The sequence below is a fragment of the Astyanax mexicanus genome, chromosome 24, assembly GCF_023375975.1.
Source record: "Astyanax mexicanus isolate ESR-SI-001 chromosome 24, AstMex3_surface, whole genome shotgun sequence".
NCBI lineage: Eukaryota > Metazoa > Chordata > Actinopteri > Characiformes > Acestrorhamphidae > Astyanax > Astyanax mexicanus.
The window spans coordinates 29,807,969-29,830,093 of NC_064431.1; the positions used below are offsets into that span (position 1 = coordinate 29,807,969).

At 39.3% G+C, this 22,125-nt stretch overlaps 1 protein-coding gene across 3 annotated transcripts in view; it reads right to left on the reverse strand.

Annotated features, from left to right (window-relative positions):
* The window catches only part of slc38a3a (solute carrier family 38 member 3a), an 88,522-nt gene that overhangs the window by 45,130 nt on the left and 21,267 nt on the right, over positions 1 to 22,125 (reverse strand). The window contains exons 2-3 of one of the 3 annotated variants that reach the window (XM_049471590.1): positions 4,277 to 4,490; positions 789 to 821 (exon numbers count right to left, since the gene is read on the reverse strand). In XM_049471590.1, the coding sequence (XP_049327547.1) occupies positions 789 to 821; positions 4,277 to 4,395 (152 nt within the window). In that variant the 5' untranslated portion in view covers positions 4,396 to 4,490. Of the gene's footprint in view, positions 1 to 788; positions 1,104 to 4,276; positions 4,491 to 22,125 lie in introns of those variants that run through there. The other 2 variants (XM_049471591.1, XM_049471589.1) reach the window with 2 other exon arrangements.

Here is a 22,125-nt window from a genome sequence, read left to right on the forward strand (position 1 = left end):
TTGAGTTTTCCCGAAAGATCTTGCAGCATCTTTCATGCTTCCCTCTGCTACTGACAACTTTTATAGAGATGTGGATTTCATTTTCCAGCAGGACTTGGAACATTTCCCACACTGCCAAAAGTACCAGTTGGTCTTATATAATATTCTAATTTTCTGAGACACCGATTTTTGGGTTTTCATTGGCTGAGAGCCATAATTATCATAAACAATAAAAGAAATAAACACTTAAAATAGATTACTCTGTGTTTAATACATCTATATAATATATGAGTTTCACATTTTCAACTGAATTACTGAAATAAAGTAATTTTTCAATGATATTCAAATTTTTTGAGATGCACTAGTATAAATACAGACAGAGCTCTTCAAAGTGCACTTACTCTCTTAACACCTCTAACAAACTACTTCTAACCTCATTTCCTTCTTCCCCTCCTTCACTCCTCTATCCCCTTATTTCCCTTCGACCTCCTTTAAGCCCTGTCTAAAGATGTTTTAACCTTTAAACTTCTATTACTTTTGTACTTCACTATTGTAAATCACTTTGGACAAAAGTGTCTTCCAAATGTAATGTAATGTAATGTAATGTAATGTAATGTACAGTATGTAACTAATGATCACTGGATGCCAATGGAACCAGATTATCACTAATATTCAATTCATCCCACAGTGGTTTTAATGTTATGGCTGATCCAGCATTCCAAAATCAATGCACAATGAGATGCTACACATTCAAAAGCACATTAAAGCATCACAAGCACCACAGAGTCTGATCAGCCGGGGTTACATACCTGGCATTTTCTGTACTATTTGGTACGAGCTCCCTACAAGGCAGCGCACAGACAGACGGTTGGGCATCCATCGACAGCACAGGAGAAGAAAAACACAAATCAGGAGATCTGAGTGAACGTGGAGCAGACAGGCTGGCTCTCTGTGCGGCACGTGAGTGAGGGGTCCGGTCTATCTGAACCGTGCTCTCTCTCTCTGCACAGGTAAACCTCAGCATGCTGGGACGGGGCCAAGGGTTAGCAGCAGTGTTGAATCAGGGAGATACGGGTGGGATGTTGCAAACATGCGTACACTTAACATGTTCTCGCAAACCCCCCCAATAAACACACGCATACACACACACGCAACGCAACGCAATCCGACGCACACTTCACGCTGACTTTGACCTGTCGACAAAAGCCGTGAGGTTTGAGGTTTGTGCTTTGTGCGCAGCGTTCAACGAGCCGTGACGTGTGACGTGACATTCAAGGCCATCTGCCAGACGCATATTACATTTCACCTTATTCAGAGGGCAAGGCTGGACACTGTAACGCTAGCTGCAAGACACCACAAACACAGAGCGGCGTTCACACACTGCGCAGAGTAAAAGTTACAGTACTTAACTCAACTACGCTAAGATGCTAAAATGGCTAACGAGGCTAACAAAGCTAGCAGTGCAGTGGGTATACACCTTATTTTGTGTGTTGACATGTTTGACCCTTTGATATAAAGTAGGTTACACGCACAACGATTATAGACATACAGAATAAGTAGCATATGTTTCAGACTATAAACCAAGCCTAAAATCCTTTTACTTTTTTTTAATCGACAGTGCACCTTATAATAACCTTATGTATGAATTCTACTAGTCAGGTTAGGTTGTAAGAGGCAATAAAGCCACTCCGCTGAAGTACAGCGTAATAAAGGAGTTTCAGTGAAGTTTCTCCAGCACTAAGGCTGGAGCAGCATTAGCATTAGCCGCTAAGGGCGCTAAGCACTAGTTCTTTCACCATTCAGATGTAAGTATATAGTACTATTAGACTGTTTGTAAAAAAAAAACAAGCTACATGGGACGAACAACTAGCTGATAGTGCCCTGGCTTACCAGACTACTCAGGGTTCCTCAGTGTAGCGCTGTCGAGTGCTGTTTAATAGCACTAAGCGCTGCTAACAACGGCTAGCGCTATAGCTAACCGTGCTGTTGAAAATATTGGAAATCATAGCTTATTGTAAATAAATGGAAGTGCTTTTTCTCACACAAATAAACATGAAAAAAATCTGTGTAGACACACTCATTTGACTTTAAAAGAAAATGTTGGGGTTTTTTTTAGGCGTTTTATAATTTGGCGCACCTTATGTATGGAAACAGACCAGAAAATAGACGTTCTTTAACAGTGTGGCTTATGTATATGGTAATACAATATGCTTAGCTAGCTAAAGAGAGTCAAAGTAATTAATACATGAGGAGAATTTTGCTTAAATATATTTAATATATAATAGCCTTTTGAAATTCTGGTTTAGCATAGTTAAGCTAGCTATTTTATGAACAGTGCAGTCTGAAGTAGCTACTGCTGAGGACGTTTCCCTTTAAATATGATATGACATAAACCATTTAATATGAACTGATGGGATATTCTAATACAAATAACGAAGAACTGATTGTTTGAATGTGGGTAAGGTAGAATAAGGTGGATAGTGTGGCAATGCTATAGCACTACATTTCTAATATTCTGCTTATTATAAATAAGCATTTTCTCTTTTACAGCAGCTAATTTATGATTTTACAGGATGGCCATTAAGAATGTCTTTATCGCTCCTCCCCTGAGAAAATTACATGTAGTTTTACTGTTTTAATCTCATTTATTACCATTTAGATATATGACTGTCACTCGCCAGTCTTACTGCTACTCAATATACTCAGCTACATTCTCACTTATTTTATAATTTATAATTTTATAATCGTATGTCATGTTTAGAGCACAGGAATGAGCTATTAATAAATATTATTTTACTTTATTTAAATACATTATGCAGTGCTTATGGATGTGTTATAAAGCACCATTTGTAGTTACCTTTTAAATAAAGTGTTGCCATTTTGAGTGTGTTTTCTTATTTTTTGGTCACCCTTTACCGGTTTCTCTCCTGTATGTGTCTCACAGCCAGGCCCTGGAGTCTCCTACAGGCATACTAATCACAGCACTGGACAGCTACGCTACGATGGCAAGTGGACAAAGACCCCTCAAAATAGAAATGGTATTGAATATGAATGGCCCGTGTGTGAAAGCCAGTGCCAACTCCACTGAAACCCTTTTACTGAAAGGGGCGTGCCGTGTATATTTAAATCGGAATTCCTATTAACCCATAAATCCCGGGGTTAATGATATTAAGTTATTAATACTGAGGGAGGGGGAGCTGTTGTGTGTTATTTGATAGTTATTTTGTTTACCAGATTTGGTGAAGTGCCACAGGGTTCTATTTCAAGGCCCCTATTTTAAGTGTGGGTCAACATGCATGGTTTAAAGGGTTAATTATATTATAATTAAATTAATTCTATTTGTCCATGATATGTGTTTCTTAATAATGGGTCTAAATAACATGAGAAACATGTTATAATTGTATGTGACACATAAAACACATACAGTGATTTTTTTAGTCTCTATTTAACACACTTAATCCCTAAGTTAATAGTATTCAGGTATTAATAACAGGAAGAAAACTATTTTAATAGGTTTTTGATAGCTGTTTATTTTTATTTATTATTTATTTATTATTATTATTTTTCAGTTTATCACTGGAGCTAATGGGTTAATTTAGCTTATTTTAGAGGTAGAGGTGTTTATTAAAAGCCCTATTCAAATGGTATTAGTTTCACAGGGGGTCCTGGGGTAAGTTTCTCTTTTATGGGGGGTCCTCTGTAATTTTATTCTCATCCAGAATCCATCTACGTAAATTACAAGACGAAATTATCTACTGTTTTTTTGCTGAACTCGTTTTTCGTGGACCTCCGATAATTTTAGTCCTGTCCAGACAGACATCTGAGTTTCGTCTCATCGCGTTTAATAAAAATAGCTATTTGTCCACTGCTTCGCACGCTCCATTTCCATGAAGTTCCACGTAAAAACACAACAGTGAGTGGAAATGGAGGAGCTACTGAACCCGATGTCATGTGACCAAGAAAGCCTTAAAAAACTCACTAGTCCTCCTGTTTTTTTAATTGCAGTCTGGATGCAAGAGTTTTATCACCGAGTGGAAGAGTTAAAATTTTTTCACAGGCGTCCCCCTGAGAAACTAATCCCATTTGGATAGGGCTTAAGAGTCACTTTCATTAATAAACATGGAGACAATTCAGGCTGCTATTGTTTTTAGCTATGCTAATGTAGCCTATTAGCTATATTAGCTTTGTAGCTCCAATGCAGAACTAAAGAGCAAGAATTCAGACACCAAACATGTCTTGTGTGACACCCAACTAGACTTTTACATTAAATAAATGTGAAAAGATAGTGTTCACTCACTGAGCCGTGTCTCCTGATTGGGTTTTGGTGGGCGTGAGCGTGGTGGCGGGAGCCTCTTCAGCTGCTTCATGGCCTTTCCCATTGGGAATGGCGTTCATCTCGGCTGGTGCCGGATCCATGCCTTCACACGGACTGTTCTAGCAGCTACAACACAGAGATTCCACCAACAGAAATTCCCCAGAAATCCTGAAGAAAGTTCTTCTTCTGCTTGTTTCTGTAGAAGAAAATAGAAATCGTCACATTATTCACTCTTTAATGTGAATTAAAATGTGTAATTCCTCTTTTACAGAAGCTATTCTGTAATTTTATTCTGCTTTTTGTCCATCCTTCTCAGAGAAAACTACAAATAATCACCAGTTTTGACAAACCTTTGCACTAATTTGATTATTATTTTAGTGCCACTGTATGATAATGAAATCACAAAGAAGGAGAACATAAAAATTGGTGCATTAATCACCCTGGAAAACAAAGAAAACACACAGAGTATTCTTAGTATATAATGAAAACCTGTAACTGTAATATGATCACCATACACTCGGTGAGGGCGGACAAAACACACATATCTTTACCATCTGCTGTTGACATGCACGTACACCTTATATATGGTAATCTTCATGGAAAATCAGAGACCTGTAGAATGATTGCTTTTTTGCTTTTTTGAATGCACAAAATCTACACTTAAGGTAATTTTCGAGCTTTGTTCTACTGTTGGGTAGTGTACCTCTTAGTGAGAGGCTGTTGACTGCTAGACATGCTTCTATGATGCACCCTCAGACAACTGCTTGCTATCTAGAATTTTTTTAGGGCTTCTAATCGACATTTTTAGCAGGATAATGTTTCCAAACTACAGCCTTCTTTTTGATTGTACAGTTTCCACAAATGAGCTTATCGTTTCATTCCTATATCACTACATATTAATCACTTACATATACAGTTCTGGAAAAACTTCAGTTTCTGAATCAGTTGCTCTGATTTGGCTATTTATAGGTTTATGTTTGAGTAAAATGAATGATGTTTTATTCTATAAACTACTGACAACATTTCTCCCAAATTCCAAATAAAAATATTCTAATTTATAGCATTTCTCATTTTCTGCTATATTTTCATTTATGAAATAACCAAAAAGATGCAGAGCTTTCAGACCTCAAAAACAAACAAAACAAAGCTCAAATTATGAAGTTCTGAACTTTATAATACGAAAGTTATAAAGTATAGTGTTCCGAAATCAATATTTGGTGGAATAACCCAGGTTTTTAATCACAGTTTTCATGCATCTTGTCATCATGTTCTCCTCCACCAGTCGTACACACTGCTTCTGGATAACTTTATGCTGCTTTACTCCTGGTGAAGAAATTCAAGCAGTTCAGTTTGGTGGTTTGATGGCTTGTGATCATCCATCTTCCTCTTGATTATATTCCAGAGTTTTTCAGTTTGGTAAAATTAAAGAAACTCATATTTTTAAGTGCTCTCTTATATTTTTTCCAAAGCTGTATCATCATTACATTCACACATATAATGGTTTACATCATTCCAACAACTCTTTCTTGATGCATTTATATATAATATATTTTATATACATGCAGGAACCCTGACATTTAGTTTTCTATAATTATCTTACAAACTATCTTTCCAGCTATTCATTCCAAGAAGTCAGAATTCCATTCGTGGTGATTCTGGTTTAGCATGTGCGATGTGTGAAAACTTCAGCACAACTTAGCTCGATTCGCCCGAATATCCCCTCTAAGCCGTCACTTCATCAGCTCAGCTGACGGCTGTTATTCTTGCCTGTCCTCCAGCTCTTAATCCACGGCCCCTGACAGCCCCTGATGTCTCTATAGCTGCTATTGTGGGGGTCTCTCTCTTCCTGTAGCCTGTGTGAGGGACCCCTGTGGATGTTTAGGGGAGAACCTGCTGGACGTCCAAACCGCAATGAAAGCACCGGTGATGTGTGTCTCCATTACCCCTGAAAACCTGCCTCCAGCACAGGAACACCAGGAACACTCTCATTAGTCACACAGTGTGTAAACAGTCTGTGTGTGTGTGAGTGTAAATGTGTGTGTGTGTGTGTCTATATTAGTTTTCCAACGTATTTAAGACGCAGATATTACATATAGCGATAAGAGTGCATGTATATGAACTTGAGTGGCATCCCAGTCTTAATCCATAGGGTTTAAGCTCTTAACAGTTTCAGCTCTTATGGGAAGGCTTTCCACAAAGTTTAGGAGTGTGTTTATGGGAATTTTTGACAATTCTTCTAGATCAGGGGTCAGCAATTAAGTTATTTTCAAATATTTTCCAAGTCATTACATGGTGGGTTTTGGAAAAGTGTAATGGTATGTAGTGCTACAGAATAGTAGCTCTCCAGCCCAGAGGGTTGTTAAACCCAATTGCGGAACAGTTGATCTCAAAGCAGGTAAACTCAAGATGAAAGGAAAAAATAAATAAATAAATAAAAACACCGCTCCTCACGCGGGATCGAACGCCATCAAACCAAACTGAACTGCTTGAATTTTTGCACCAGGAGCGTAAAGCATAAAGTTATCCAAAAGCAGTGTGTAAGACTGGTGGAGGAGAACAAGACAAGATGCATGAAAACTGCGATTAAAATCCAGGGTTATTCCACCAAATATTGATTTCTGAACTCTTAGAACTTTATTATTATGAACTTGTCTGTATCTTTTTAGTTATTTCAGCCATTTCTCATTTTCTGCAAATAAACGCTCTACATGACCATATTTTTATATGGAATTTGGGAGAAAAGTTGTTTGTAGTTTATAGAATAAAACAACAATGTTCATTTTACTCAAACATAAACCTATAAATAGTTAAATCACAGAAACTGATTCAGAAACTGAAGTGCTCTCTTATTATTAGAGGCATATGTATAACGCCATGTCCTGACAAGGTATTAAAACCAATCTGTCTGTATGAGTGGGTGTGTGTGTGTATGTGTTTGTGTGTGTATGTATGTATATGTGTGTGTTCCACAAGTGATGAGGCACGCTGGGTTTGATGAAAAGCAGCAGAACCAGCTACAACCAGCTCAGAACCAGTTTCGGCCTCTTTTTGTGCTTCCCTCTCTCTCTCTTTTCTTTAATTAGTGAGAGATTAACATAACAGCCATGCTCTCCCCACACTACCCACACAGAGATTTAGCTGGCATCCTCGAGTGGCCCCTGTACCCACTTCACTCATTCCTGCACTTCCCTCGACTCCCCGGCTCTCCTGTGTGTGTGCTGTAAATGGTAATAATGAAGTATAATCTTTTGAGGTGCAGTTTATTATATGTTATTAATAGGTTATAAATGAAACACTGTAGATTATTTACTTTTATTTGCCTGTGAAATGAGTGTATTTGTCACTACAGGTTGCTCCATTCATTTCTTGGCACTACAGGTCCAGGGCCCGGGGCCCCAGGCCTGGCGTAAGCGGCGTCTCGCGGCCCCGTGCAGCTCTGGACGAAGCCGAGCAACGTGGTCGGGCAGCAAAGCGGGGAACACACAATAGTGCATGTTGTGCGGTTTCCTGGGAACGGCTCGGGGGGAACAGTGGGGCGATTGTGCCGGGGCATCATTAGAGCGCCGGGGGGGCCCTTGGCTACGGACCGGCCCCGGGGCACTCGAGGGGCTCAAAAGGTAATTCATCGCTGTCTAATTGAAAAGACGGTAAAACCCGTACAGACTCGGCAGCGGTGGCCACGGCAGATCGTCTCATGGAAGTGTGAAGAGAGCCGTGGGGTGGAGTGGAGGGGGGGGCAGTAGCCTGTGCCAAAAACTAACACTACCCAGTGGAGTGAATGGAGCACCATGCTGCCATTCATCAGCTCCACAAATCACAGAGACAGCACAGTGTCTCTCAATGACGCTGCGCCCTAATAGGCTGAGAGACAGGGGACGGAGGCCAATGAGGTCGCTGCTGTAGCCTGCATCACTGAGACAGCACAGCACTATTAGACAGACAGAGGGATGATGGATGGATGGGTATGGAATGTAGAGAGACAGGCAGACAGACAAGACAGCCTGGTTAGGTGATGGATTAAAGGATGGGTTGGTAGGTTTGCGAATGGATGAAAGGATGAAATTTTAAATGAAAAGGTGGTAAGAAGGGAGAATGGATCAAATTTTGTGATTTTGTGTAAAAGGGTGGATGAAAGATTCAGTGGATGGGTGGAACATTGAGGTAATTAGTGTGTTGATTGATTGCTGTTAGATTGAATGGGTGGGTGGGCAGCTGGAAGATTTGGATGGATGGATTGAAAATTGAGTCATGGGTGGATGGAGGAAGGATGGATAGACTGAAATATGGTTATATGGGTTGGTGAGTGGATGGATAAAAGGATGAATAGATGGATTGGTGTATGAATGGCTGGATGGATGTTGGGACATGGGGTGAATGTGTAGATGAACGGATGGAGAGATGGATGGGGATAAAGTGAATGATGGCTAGATGGGCTGGTAAGTAAATGGATTGCTGGAAGAGTTAACTGAATCACTGTATGTGTATCTAGATGGAAGACTGGAAGATTAAATGGACGGATGTATGGATGGAGGGAAGTATGAAATTATAAATAAAAGGGTAGTAAGATGGGTGGATGGATCAAATTATGAAAGAAGAATGCATGCATGGATTTTTAAATGGGGGATTTGATAGGTGGATGGATAGATGAATGTTTGGAAGACTGTGTAGAAGAGGGGATGAAAGATTCAGTAGATGGGTGGAACATTGAGTCCATTAGTGGATTGACTGATTGCAATTAGATTGGATGGGTGGGTGGGGAGCGGAAAAATTTAAAGGATGGATGGATTGAAAATTGAGTCATGGATGGATGGAGGAAGGATGGATAGATGGAAATGTGGTTATATGGGTTGGGAAGTGGACAGATGAAAGAATGAATGGAAGGAAAGAGAGATGGATGGAATGGGTTGGTGAGTGGATGGATAAAAGGATGAATAGAGGGAAAGGTTTAGAATGACTGGATGGATGAATGGAACGACTGGTGGAAGGTTGGATGGATGGGACATTGAGGGAATGGGTAGATGAATGGATAGAAAAATGGATGGAGGACAGAGTACAAAGTGGTGGTTGGATGTGCTGGTAAGTGAATGGATTGATGGATGGATGGATGGATGGATGGATGGATGGATGGATGGATGAGTGGGTGAATAGAAGGTAAGGAGGCTTGTGATGACTGTGAGTCTGAAGGCTGTTAATTGAATAATCAGAGCTGTAATAATGGAGCTTTTATAGGCTGGGAGGTGTGACCTCGTGCAGTTGGGTGTGAAGATGGATGGATGGGTTTATTTTGGGTTGGCTCGCTCGCCTGCCAGCTGCATCTCCTCCACAAACACTGCAACTCTCAGCTACACAACCACAAACACGGACAAGGGCTCGCAGGTCAGTGATGTCCATAACAAAACCTCAGACCTCGAACAGCTGACTGAGTACCATCTTCATATTTTCCATTTTTTGGGTTTTTCATTAAATTTGGCACTTTTTTATTATTGAATAAATTACACAATCTGAATATATTTGTTCTATTGCTTATCACTGCAAGAAGCAATTTAACAAAAAATGCAATTCTAATCATAGATGTACCTCAGCAGTGCAATGTTAGCTATAAATTTAGCTCAGTTGCGACATTCTATTCATAAATCCCACATTTCCATCAGAATCAATGTATTCAATGTATCTATCAATCTAAACTTACTTTAGCCATTCTATTCTTATCACATCTTTACTTAAGCAGTGTTACTTAAGTCTCATGTAGCTAGGTAACCTTTAAATTACAGATCACAGAGAAAAGACTAAAAATGAACTTAAACTTGCCCTTTCTTGGCTCTCTTGCCTGCTAATAAATCTGTAGCTAATAAATAAAGGTAACTTGTTCTTACAGCCTACAACAGGAGGCCTGGCAATCAACACATGTATATTACACTAATACATGCCTAGGATAAGGTAGCTTTGGGCAACAGACAACACAAAGATGGTAAGTAAGGGAGAGGCCACACCCAATATGGAAATATATGGTGCCAGTAGCTTATGGGAAAGCTGTATGATCCAACACTTTGGAAAGAGCATTGACACGTGTAGTATAACTAAAAGTTGAAGTTCTCTGAACTCATTTTATTGAGTTGTACTGGCCGGTAAGTTCACTCAACTTGATAATATTAGTTCTCCTGACAAAAACACAAAATAAGTATTCGCTTATTTAGTCGTTTTAACCTAAATTAGAACCACAGAGATATCAGAAAGAAGGCTATAAAGGATGTACACACTGAAAACATGCAAACACACGAAACCCACTGATGCTGATGACACCCTTTACACATCACTATCCGTCAGCAGATCTATGGTTGTCCTGCACAGTGATGATTAAACCCCTCACACTGCTGTCGCCACGCTGTGTTCACGAGAGCAGGGTGCTAATTTAGCTCTGTCTGCCCTTAAACCAGCCCTGTTACACATGCTGTAATCACACCATCAGCCTCCACTTAAAAATGCATGCTCTCGCGTTTTACAGACTCCAGAAATAACCGATTTCAGCAGCTGTTTATTTCTCATTAATGCTGCATTTAGACAGCAGACAAGATGGAGAAAAAGAGAAAAATTCCATTCAACCTGATGAAGAACTTTAGTTCTGTCAAAATATGCTTTAATTCAGAGTGCATTCAGGCAGTATATCCTAATATAGATACAGTCATAATTCCACCTATATTAACATTAGGATTTAACTTGACTGCATTTTGTGTTTTTGTGCACTTTTTGAAAAATAGCAGTATCCTCCTCCAAGGTCAGGTTCAGATACAATATCATAATAATAAAATAGTATCATAAGTATCTATCTTGTTGCTGAGCAGAACTACAGTACCTAAAACAGACACATTAAAGATATCAATGAATACAATACTTGCAAACACACTTAGATAATCTGAAACACAGATATGAGGAAAATATAGATAGAACTGAGTGTCACAATGTTGTTTTGCAGTATTGTATCGATTCTCAAAAACACAACATCCATCTTTTCTTAGATCCAATAGTTTTTACTATGTTAGTAATAAAAAAACATTAAATTAGTCTCATACAAATGGCAATATATCACATGCTTATAGAATTGTGACATTGCGGGGTGCTTTCCTTACTGTATAAATAACCAGGCCAGCACAATGGCTTTTGGTTAGCCTCAGGTTTGCTTCTGAGCACAGGGTTCTCAGCTTCAAGTCCCTATCTGGGTAAAGTTTTTATATGCTTTTTTAAGGGACTCTAGTTTGTGATATACTATTTTTACCATATTACTCAGCTGTACCATGCAATCTTTGAATATTATTTTATGAATGAATGAAGTTCAACTTATATAGCGCCTTTCTAGAAACCCAAGGACGCTTTACAATTTACACACAAGCACATTACACATTAACACTCATCCACACACCAGTGAGAAGTGGCAGCCAATAGCGCACAGCGTACTCTCAACCGGAAACGACCGTCCACCTGGAGGACTGCATCGGGCACTACGGCATTTACCCAGGACAGAGTGCCAATCCATATCTGGGCACAGTCATACACACACATTTTACACACACACACACAAACTTACATACATACCACACACTTTACACAAACACAACAGGTCAATTTTTAGAGTATTAAATTTTTCTGTGCAATTTAGAGTTTCCAATTTACCTGATCTCCATGTTTTTGGATTGTGGGAGGAAACCGGAGTCCCCGGAGGAAACCCACGCAGACACAGGGAAAACATGGAAACTCCACCCAGATAGGGACTTGAACCCAAGACCCCAGTGCTGGGAGACGAACGTGCTAACCACTAAGCCACAGTGCCGCCGATATCGCCCACCTCTAATCAGAAAACATGCAAAGTGTCCACTTTGATTTCCTCCAGGGTTACCGGTTACCTCCCACAGTCCAAAAACATTGAGATCAAGTGAATTAATTACTCGAAAATTGCCATGTATGTCTTTATGCATTGATATGGAGGGTTGGCACATCTTCTATAATAAAATGTGTGTCAAATCGTGAGGGGTTTCTTGTGTAGGGCTAAATTACTGTATTTGTAAGCTCAAAATAGATGTTCTCCATTGATAGAAAAAAAAGCAATTCTAATCATAGATGTACCTCAGCAGTGTGATTTTAGTTATACATTTCTACATTCATAAATCACAAATGTCTATCACGATCAATTAACAGTATTAGTATATATCAATCTAAATTAGTAGATTGCAAATTTCCATGACTTTTCCAAAACTTTTCTGGGTATTTTTATTTTTCCAAAACTTATTCAGGCCAGGAAATTGATATCTTAAAATTCCATGACTTTTTCAGGTTTTTCATGATCGTACAAACCCTGTATAGAATGGTAATACATTCATCCATCTCTCCAAAAGACATTTAACAACCAAATCACCAGTAATAATTTCTGCACAACACGTACATTTGCATATTCCTTCCCACAAAGCAACCGGATCTCAGTCTGATTATCCAGAGGCACTTTTGGTGTGAAGTGACTGTGTGTAAACGGATCCAGGAGCTTATGTATGACTTAAGCTTTACTGTTCAGAAATGTGCATCCACACACATCACAGTGACAGCAGAGAGAACAGCAGCCTGTGCAGCATCTGCGTCTGTATATCTGTGATATAAACAAAGAAGCACAGTGTTCTCTAACAGGAAAGATCTAACTGCAGAATCAGCTTTACTACAAGAACATTCTGTAGCAAAAAAGTCAGAGGAGCTTCTTCTTCTTCATCATCTCTTTATCCAGTGTCTCGTATGTTTCAGGATGTTCTCTCTGACACACCTGAACACACCTCAGTTTGATCATCTTCCACAGAAAGACAGAACCCCCCACTCTAATTTACCAAACCTAACATCTGCATTCTGGTGGGTGTTCAACTGATGGTGACTAAGAGTGGGACAAATGATCGATATCGATAATATCTGACATATTAAAGTTACTGCTACATTACTCCATGTGGTGGTTCTAATCAAATAGACCTACAGTGAAGAATATAGATATATAGGGAGGAATAGATATGTGAGAGAGATACATATGCAAGAGAGAAAAAGACATAGATCTAGGGTAGAGAAAGATAGAAAGAAAGGGTATAGATAGACAGAGGGAGAGAAAGAGAAAGAAGTATGGATAGAGAGAATGAGAGAGAGAGAGACAGAGATACAAATAGTTAGTGTGTGTGTGAGAGAGAAATATAGACAGAGCTAGAGGACAAAAAGATAGACAGAGAGGTATAGATAGAGAGAATGGGAGAGAGAGAGAGAGATACAGATAGATAATGTGTGAGAGAGAGAAAGAGAGAAGTGAGCTAGGGAAGAGAAAGGTAAAAAGAGAGGGGTAAAGAGAAAGATGCAGATAATCGGGTGAGATAGATAGATAGATAGATAGATAGATAGATAGATAGATAGATAGATAGATAGATAGATAGATAGATAGATAGATAGATAGAGCTAGGGGAAAGAAAGATAGAAAGATAGAGATGTATAGATAGAGAGAATGAAGGAGAGAGAGAAGACAGAGAGAGATACAGATAGATAGTGTGAGATAGAGAGAAAGATAGACAGAGCTAGGGGAGAAAAAGATAGAAAGAATGGGGCATAGATAGACAAAGGGGAAAAAGAGGTATAGACAGAGAGAATGAGAGAGAGAGAGAGAGAGAGAGAGATGCAGATAATAGTTTGTGAGAGAGAAAAATATAGATAGATAGAGGGAGAGAGCTATGGATAGAGAGAATGAGAGAGAGATAAAGATAGAGAGAATGACTGAGATAAAGATAGAGGGAGAGAGAGGGAGGTATAGATAGAGAGAATGAGAGAGAGAAAGTGAGAGATATGGATAGATAGTGTGAGAAAGAAAGATAGATAAACCTAGGGAGAGAAAGTTAGAGAAAGAGGTATACATAGAAAGAGAGAGAAAGATAGATAAAGGTAGAGAGAGAGAGAGAGAGAGAGAGAGAGAGGTGCAGCAGCTGAAGGAACTGCATGCTCTCAGTGACGTTGGTTCAGCTGCTGCCGGACGTCACTGAAGACAGAGGTTTACTCAGCAGTGCCCTGTTTACCACAGATGTGCTGCAAGTGTCAATGTGAGTGTGTGTGTGTGTGTGTGTGTTTGTGTGTGTGAGTGTGTGTGTGTGTGTGTTTGTGTGTGTGAGTGTGTGTGTGTGTGTGTGTCTAAACGCCTGTCGTGCTCTTTTAAGTCTCCGATCCAACAATCACCCTTCCACTGTGATTAATTCAGGCCAAGCCAGATGCGTGTGCGGTGTGTGTGTGTGTGTGTGTGTGTGTGTGTGTGTGTGTGTGAGTTTGTGTGTGTGTGAGTTTGTGTGTGTGTGAGTGAGTGTGAAGAGTAATCAAGTCTTAAAGAAGTGAAATTAAACACTCTCTACTCTAATCACAGTCCTTCTCCTGTCATAGAGGAGGGTGATGGAGCAAAAGTACTGGGGATGTACTGTTCCAATTTCTATATCCTCCTTATCCAATCAGAGTCTTTTAATGCTGGGTATCTCTATTAATAATGAGACTGATTTATTCTAAATCACTGTTTTAATAGTATTTTGTACTATATTTACTTTTTGAGAACATTCCCCAGTGCTGTTTGAGACGAGGTCAGAATCTGAGTGATGTTGAATACTTTATTTGATTTAATTAATGGGAGTAGAGCATAAAAATGAACTTAAACTTGCTGTTTAATGGCTCTCTCCCACAGTCCCTGCCTGCTCTGCACATAGCAGCTCTCAGGCATGCAGGCTGTGTCCTAATTCAAGGGCTGCATTCTTCAAAGACAGCATAGACCACAAAGGCTGAAGACTGGTCTGATCTACAGCAGATTTCTGGTTTGAAGACTGTTGGAATCAGGCTTGAGAAGTCAGAGGCTGTGTCCCAATTCAAGGGCTACATCCTTTGAAGCACACAGTCTATAATAGGTCATGTAGGCTGAAATAAGACATACTGATCTATGGCAGATTTATGGTTTGGAGCTTCTTAAAAGAGCATTTGGGTCCTGATTATTGAGGTTATATCAGGTTTGAGGAGTCAGAAGCTGTGTCCTAATTCTGGGGATGCACCCTTTCAAGGGTACAGTCTACAAAAGCATGTCCTTCAAAGGCTGTGTAGACTGCAAAGATAAGAGAGTCCGCTCTATGGCGAATTTCCTGCTTAAATTTTACATTTCAAATGTTCTTTTTTCGGCGATATATATATTTTGCAATGTTAAACAATGCAGGGTCCATGACATCACCAGCCCCGCCCCCACCCATGCTGTCTCTAAAAAACAGAGGAAAACAGCAAAATAACAGTAATCTGCCCTTTAATCAGGCATTTAAATGGCTTTTTAAAAGTGAAATAAGAGTTAAGAGTAAATTCAGCTGTAACTGGAAATAACTGCGCTGCGAAACTGTGCTGGACTGAGGTGGATGGAGTGGATGTGGATGGAGGCCATGCAGTTACCTCATGTTCACTCCTCTTTAAGCTCCCCCTCCCCCCTCGTGCTTCTCAGGCAGCAGCAGCCCCTCACTCACACAGACACAGAGACAGCGCTGTGTATCTTCTTCTTGTGTCAAAAATCAAACCATTGCAACATGACGTGTTTGATTGTGTTTAATTGCCTTAAGTGACATCTCATCGTGACAATGCTTAAACGATATATCGTGCAGCCCTACTCAGAAGCTCTGTGCATCCTTCAAATTACACAGTCTACAATGGGATGTCTTTCAAAGGCAGTAAACCAAAAAAAGCTGAACTGAAATGAGAGTTTTATCTATGGCAGTCTTCCTATTTGGAGCTTTTTAGAGGAGCCTATGGCTGCTAATTGTTGACATCAGGTTAGAGAAGTCAGAAGCTGTGTACCAATTAATTACTTCAGAAGTCTAAGGACATTTTGCACTCCTCCCTCACTTTCCAATGTCCTCCTTTTCACCCTGTGTTCTCTCCTCCCCTGCCTTTCAATTAGTGTTCACTCTGCCCAGCCACAGCCCTCAGGCCCTGCCCTAGCCATAACACACACACACACACACGGACCGGATTTATAATTTGTCCATAAAAAAAATACAAGAGCCATGGCATCTCATTTAGACATCAGCCATCCACCCACACACCCGCAGAGAACACAGAATATAATCCGCATTAATCCGCCTCACACACACTCACACACACACACACATCAGATTCCGGCGGAAACATTCCCGGCTGCTTCTCATTAAAACAATTTCACGCACCACTCGCTTCAGCTTCATTACGCCAGGTGTACAGTAAGCAGCATATTTACAGAGGCGTATTGTGGAAGAGATTTTGTGTGTGTGAGTGTGTGTGAGTGTGTGTGTGTGTGTGTGTGTGTGTGGAGTCATTGTTCTTTGTCCAAATCTGAACTCAGACAGCTAAAAGCCTGAAAACTCCCTGAATAAAGGGAATTTGTATATGGTATGATCACATGCCAGGGATTTTCCTCCAATCTCTCATATTTGCCTGTTTGAGAAGCTTTTCTAGGGGTCTAATCTGAAGCGTGTGTGAACGTTTCATTCAGTATTTTTTTCTAACATACATAAGAGAGGTGAACAATATAAAATACACTGCCTGGCCAAAAAAAAAGTCGCCACCAAAAAACTCTAATATTTGGTTGGTCCGCTTTTATCTTTGATTGCAGCACACATTCACTGTAGCATTGTTTCAATAAGCTTCTGCAATGTCACAAGGTTTATTTAAATCCAGTGTTGCTGGATTAATTATTCACCAAGATCTTGCAGCAGCATTGATGATGGTAGAGTCTGACCGCTGCACAAAGCAGCTCTTCTCCATCCAGCACATCCCAAAGATTCTCACTGAGGTTAAGGTCTGGACTCTGTGGTGAACTCTCTCTCAATCCATGTGTGAAAATGATAAATGATGATCTCGTGCTCCCTGAACCCTGAACTCTTTCACAATTCCAGCCCCATGGATCCTGACATTATTATCTTGGAATATGCTTGTGTCATCAGGGAATAAAAAATCCATTGATGGAATAATCTGGTTTATATTCAGTATATTCTGGTATTGAGGTCAGCTGACCTCTTTCTTTCATCACATACTGCTGCTGAACCTAAACCTGCAGACCAACTGCAGCATCAACAAACTCCACATCATTTACCTACTTACATCCAGGTGGAGACTTTTTTGTCCAGGCAGTGAACTCCATCCACTGCTCCACAGTTTAATAGTGAGTTTTTTATACCCCTTGGCTTTTAAACCCAACACAATTCATCACAGAGCAAAAAAATGCAGCACATTTAATCAGTTTTATTAAAAAAAGCAATAAAACACAGATTTAAGCAGCAGACTCCAGCAGAAATCACCAGATCAGAATCTAAAGCGCTTCAGATCAGATAAGAAGAACATCACTTGAGATTGACTATCTCTGAGGCCATATTTACATCTGTCTCTATCACACACACACACACACACTCACACACACTGAGGGCACGCTCTGCGGTTTACCACAGCCTCCAGAGACCTACTCACACAAATTGCAAAGGAAGAGAGAGAGAGAGAGAGAGATATAACAAGAGAAAGAGAGAGAGAGATAGAAGGACACAAAGCAGCTAGAATGTTTAAGAGAGAGGAGGAGAGAAAAAGAGAGATGAAAGGTGAGACATGGACAGACATTGTGATAAAGATGCAAAAAAAGGAAGAAATTAGAAAGAGAGAGAGAGAGAGAGAGAGAGAGAGAGAAAGAGAGGAGAAAGTAAAGGAGTGGACATGGACAGATTGTGTGAGTAAGAGAGAGAAAAATGAGTAAAAAAAGATTGAATAAGACAGACAGAAAAATGTAGAGAGAGAGAGAAATGATGAATGACAATGAAATGAAGGAAGATGAGATTTATATTGAGTAAGAGTGAACAAATGAGAAAAGGGAGACTAAAGAGAAAAGCTAAAGAGATGAAGGGTGAAAAAGAGAGATGGTTAAAAAGAAAGGTGTATAATTCTCTAGAGATAAATGAAAGAGACATAAAGTCAGAGAGAGAGAGAGAGAGAGAGAGAGAGAGAGTAAAGAGTGAGAAAGAAAGTGGAGAATGAAGGTGCACAAACAGACTGAGAGAGTGAGTAAGAGAGACATCATAGGAGAATGAGTAGGAAAAGAAAGGAACTGTGAGAAAGTGAGAAAGAGAGAGGGAAAGAAAGGAGAAAGGTGAGAAAAAACAGATTAATAATGAGAATATGAGAAAGAAAAAGAGATGAAATGTGAGAGAAAAAAACAGATTAAGAAAAAAGCAAGAGAAAAGAAAAAGGGATGAGAGAAATGGGAAGGTGAGAAAAATAAATAGAGAATGGAAAAGAGAGACGAAAGTATAAAGAAGAAAAAAGAGACAGAGAAAGATGGATGATGAGAGAGAGACCTACAGGAAAAGAGAGAGAGAGAGAAAGACTGAACTGATGCCCCTCTTCTTCACACTCTCTCCATCTCCTGCTATAAATAGCCTATTCACAGCGTACGGTCACGTGACCGGCGGCGCGTGGCTGCAGCTCAACGCTATACATCAGACACCAGTAAACACACAACGCCATCTGTCTTCACCTACCACACACCAGAACCAGCTACACACACTCACACACACCTACACACACTTGCGCTGAAAGCTCTAATCAGGGCTGCTAAAAGATCCAGTGTCCCACTACACTAATATTTTAAACACACACACACACACATTGTGTTATCATAGGAAATGTTCTTAAATGATGATAAAAGATCATGAGATAATAAATTAACAATTCCACCAGGCATCAATTTAGCCTCAAAATCAGCTAGAAAGCTAATGTAGCTAGCTAACATGCAATGTAAGTTTTTGAAAGTCACTTGTTAGCATGATGCTAACTGCATGTTGAAATCAGAGGGGATATAAAAGGTTATTTGTTGTAGTCTAAGGGTTTTTTTATATTAGCGCTATTTAGTCTGGTCTCAAATACGGAACCATATTAATATATTTACTATTATTTACTATATTTACTCCTACTCCATCCTGTTTGTTGGGGCACATTTTGGTGTGTATAGGTTTACTACATTATATGGCGCAATTAAAATGCTTGAATTCGTCAGTTCGCCTTATAATCATAGATAAGTGTATGAATGGAGCAGTATTAGCATTAGCCGCTAGACGTGCTAAGCTCTAGCTCTTTTCCCTTTAATAGGTGAGTATATTGGACTGTAACCTGTGCATTTACCGTGTTAAAACAAGCTACATGAGACGAACCGCTAGCTATTATCGCCCTGGCTTACTGGCGGAACACTCAGGGTTCCTTAGTGTAGCGCTGTCAGGCAGCTAATGCTAATGCTGCTGCACCCAGCCTTAGTGGAAATCTGGAAGCTTACTGTAAATAAACATAGATAAGTCTGTGTAGAATTACTGTTTTGTTTATTTAACTTAGCTTTACTTAACTTAGTTAACAACTGCCCAACTTGCTTTAGTAAATGTATAGGAGTGAAAGGGGCTATAGACAGATGTAATAGAAAGGATGTTCCAATATTATAATTATATTACAATAATTTTTATGAAAAGTATATAATCATTTTTGTATGGCTGCTGGATCATTTTTTTGTAAAAAAAAAAAAGAAAATAGGCGCTCTAAACTCCCTAAAATTCACCCTAAATTTAACTTAATATAAAGCTACTGCTTTATTACTTCACATGGTGGCGATAATCAAATGAATAGGGTAGTTTCAGGTAACGGAAATGTTTTTTTCACGTTGAGTTTTCATTATTTCGTTCGTAAACGACAACCTTGGTCTGCAGAAGATCTGAACCAAGATTTCTTTAGCAGTAGCTGCTAACTGTGCTAAGCTAAAGCTAGCTCTTTCGACATTCAGAAGTGAGTATTATTGGACTATTGCCTGCTAATAACCCTGGCTAGCACTGCTGGAGCAGCTTTAGCATTAGACGCTAACCGCACTAAGTGCTAGCTCTTTCGACATGCAGAATTGAGTATTATCGGACTGTTGCCTGCTGCTAAACCCGGCTAGCACTTTTTTAGGAAATTTCTATCCTCTTCAACATGAACAGGTGCTCTGAAGTATCGTAAAAAAAATGTCTAGATATACAGTATATCAAGTAGTTTGGGCTAGTTTGCTAGCGGTTATCATCCTTACTTAGATTTTTCCGGATGTTTCCATACTGTAACATGCCTCTGGCTGCAACACAAATGAAGTTATATTCTTTTTTAGATCACGTACGCATAAAAACAGACATGCCATCCCACACAAGAGCTCTGGAGCTGGAGGATACTGTATTACTGTATACTCTTGAACTCAGAAACAGAAACAGAGAGGTAATCATGAGCGCCAGCTGTCTCAGTCCTCCTCCACTCTCACTCTAAATTTAAAATGATTTACTGTGAGCTGCTGCATGAAAGTGTAGCTTCAGATGTGTGACTTTCACACAGCAGGCCATAATCCTCTAAGTCGCATTATAAAACGAGGAGTTCTGCGCTCTGTTTCTGAAACCTGAATATCTGAAACACATTCAGAGCTGTAGAGGAATGCACAGGTTTGTGCGGATTTGTACGGTTCAGTGCGAACTTCTTAATTTCAACTGAATCAACTGATTGAAGTCAATAAAAAACTCAGTTCTAAAGGAGTAATATGTATTATATTTTCTGTACTTACTCATAAATGTACTTCTCCTGGAATTCTCAGTGATTGTTCTCCTCACTTTGTCATTTTCTCTGCTGTGTGTGTTTATGTGTGTTTCTCAGCTGTGTTGAGTGTGTTACTCAGCTGTGTGCCTAAGAGGGAGAGAAGATGCAAATGTCTAGAATTTCTATTTGCTAGTTTTTTTTTTTTTTTTTTTACCAATACAGGTAACAAGCAAGCATCATGGTATAATAACCATGCATATATTTTATTTTAATTATTTTGTCTTTTTTATTTATCTAATTTTATGTTACCTTATAGCCTTTTTATTTTATTTATTTTATTCATTTATCCATTTATTTATTTTATTAATGGTTTTTATTTTGGCTTTTTACCTTTTTATTTAATCTATTTATTTATTTTATTTTTTACACTTTTTAACTTTTACTTATAAGTGTGGTGTTATTTTTGTCCTCTATTTCTTTAATTGTGTTTATATTTTATTATTCTAATTATTTGTCTCTTTGTTTTATTGCTTTACATTTTAGCCTGTCTGCATATCCTTTTATTCTGAATTATTTTATTTCCTCTTATTTAAATCTTATATCGTTTGCTTGTTTTTATAATTTAAACTTATTTTACAATTTTTAATTTTGTAAATGCTCGGCTGCATTAAAAATGAGGGTTACCCTCAATGTATTACAGAGTGGGGAAAAAATATATATACAAAAATATAATAAGAAAATAAAAATATATTTTTGTCAAACAATTGCTTTAACGTTCTCATAGTAACATAGAGCACGTGACCCCGAGTACATGTGCACAGTGAGGCTTCATCCTGCTGCTCTGGAACAGAAGAGTTTGAGTGTGTGTGTGTGTGTGTGTGTGTGTGTGTGTCTGTGTGTGTGTATATGTGTGTGTGTGTGTGTGTTTGTGTGTGTTTAGACAGCAGTGTGAGCTCCTGGCTAAACCTCTGCTCTTCCTCCACACACTCATCACAAGCACAGGAGAAGAATAAAGAGCTCAAGAATGCCTTATTTATTCTAGTCAAGCTCACTCTCTCTCTCTCTCTCTCTCTCTCAGTCTCTCTCTCTCAGTCTCTCTCTCTCTCTCTCTCTCTCAGTCTCTCTCTCTCTCTCTCTCTCAGTCTCTCTCTCTCTCAGTCTCTCTCTCTCTCTCAGTCTCTCTCTCTCTCTCTCTCTCAGTCTCTCTCTCTCTCTCTCAGTCT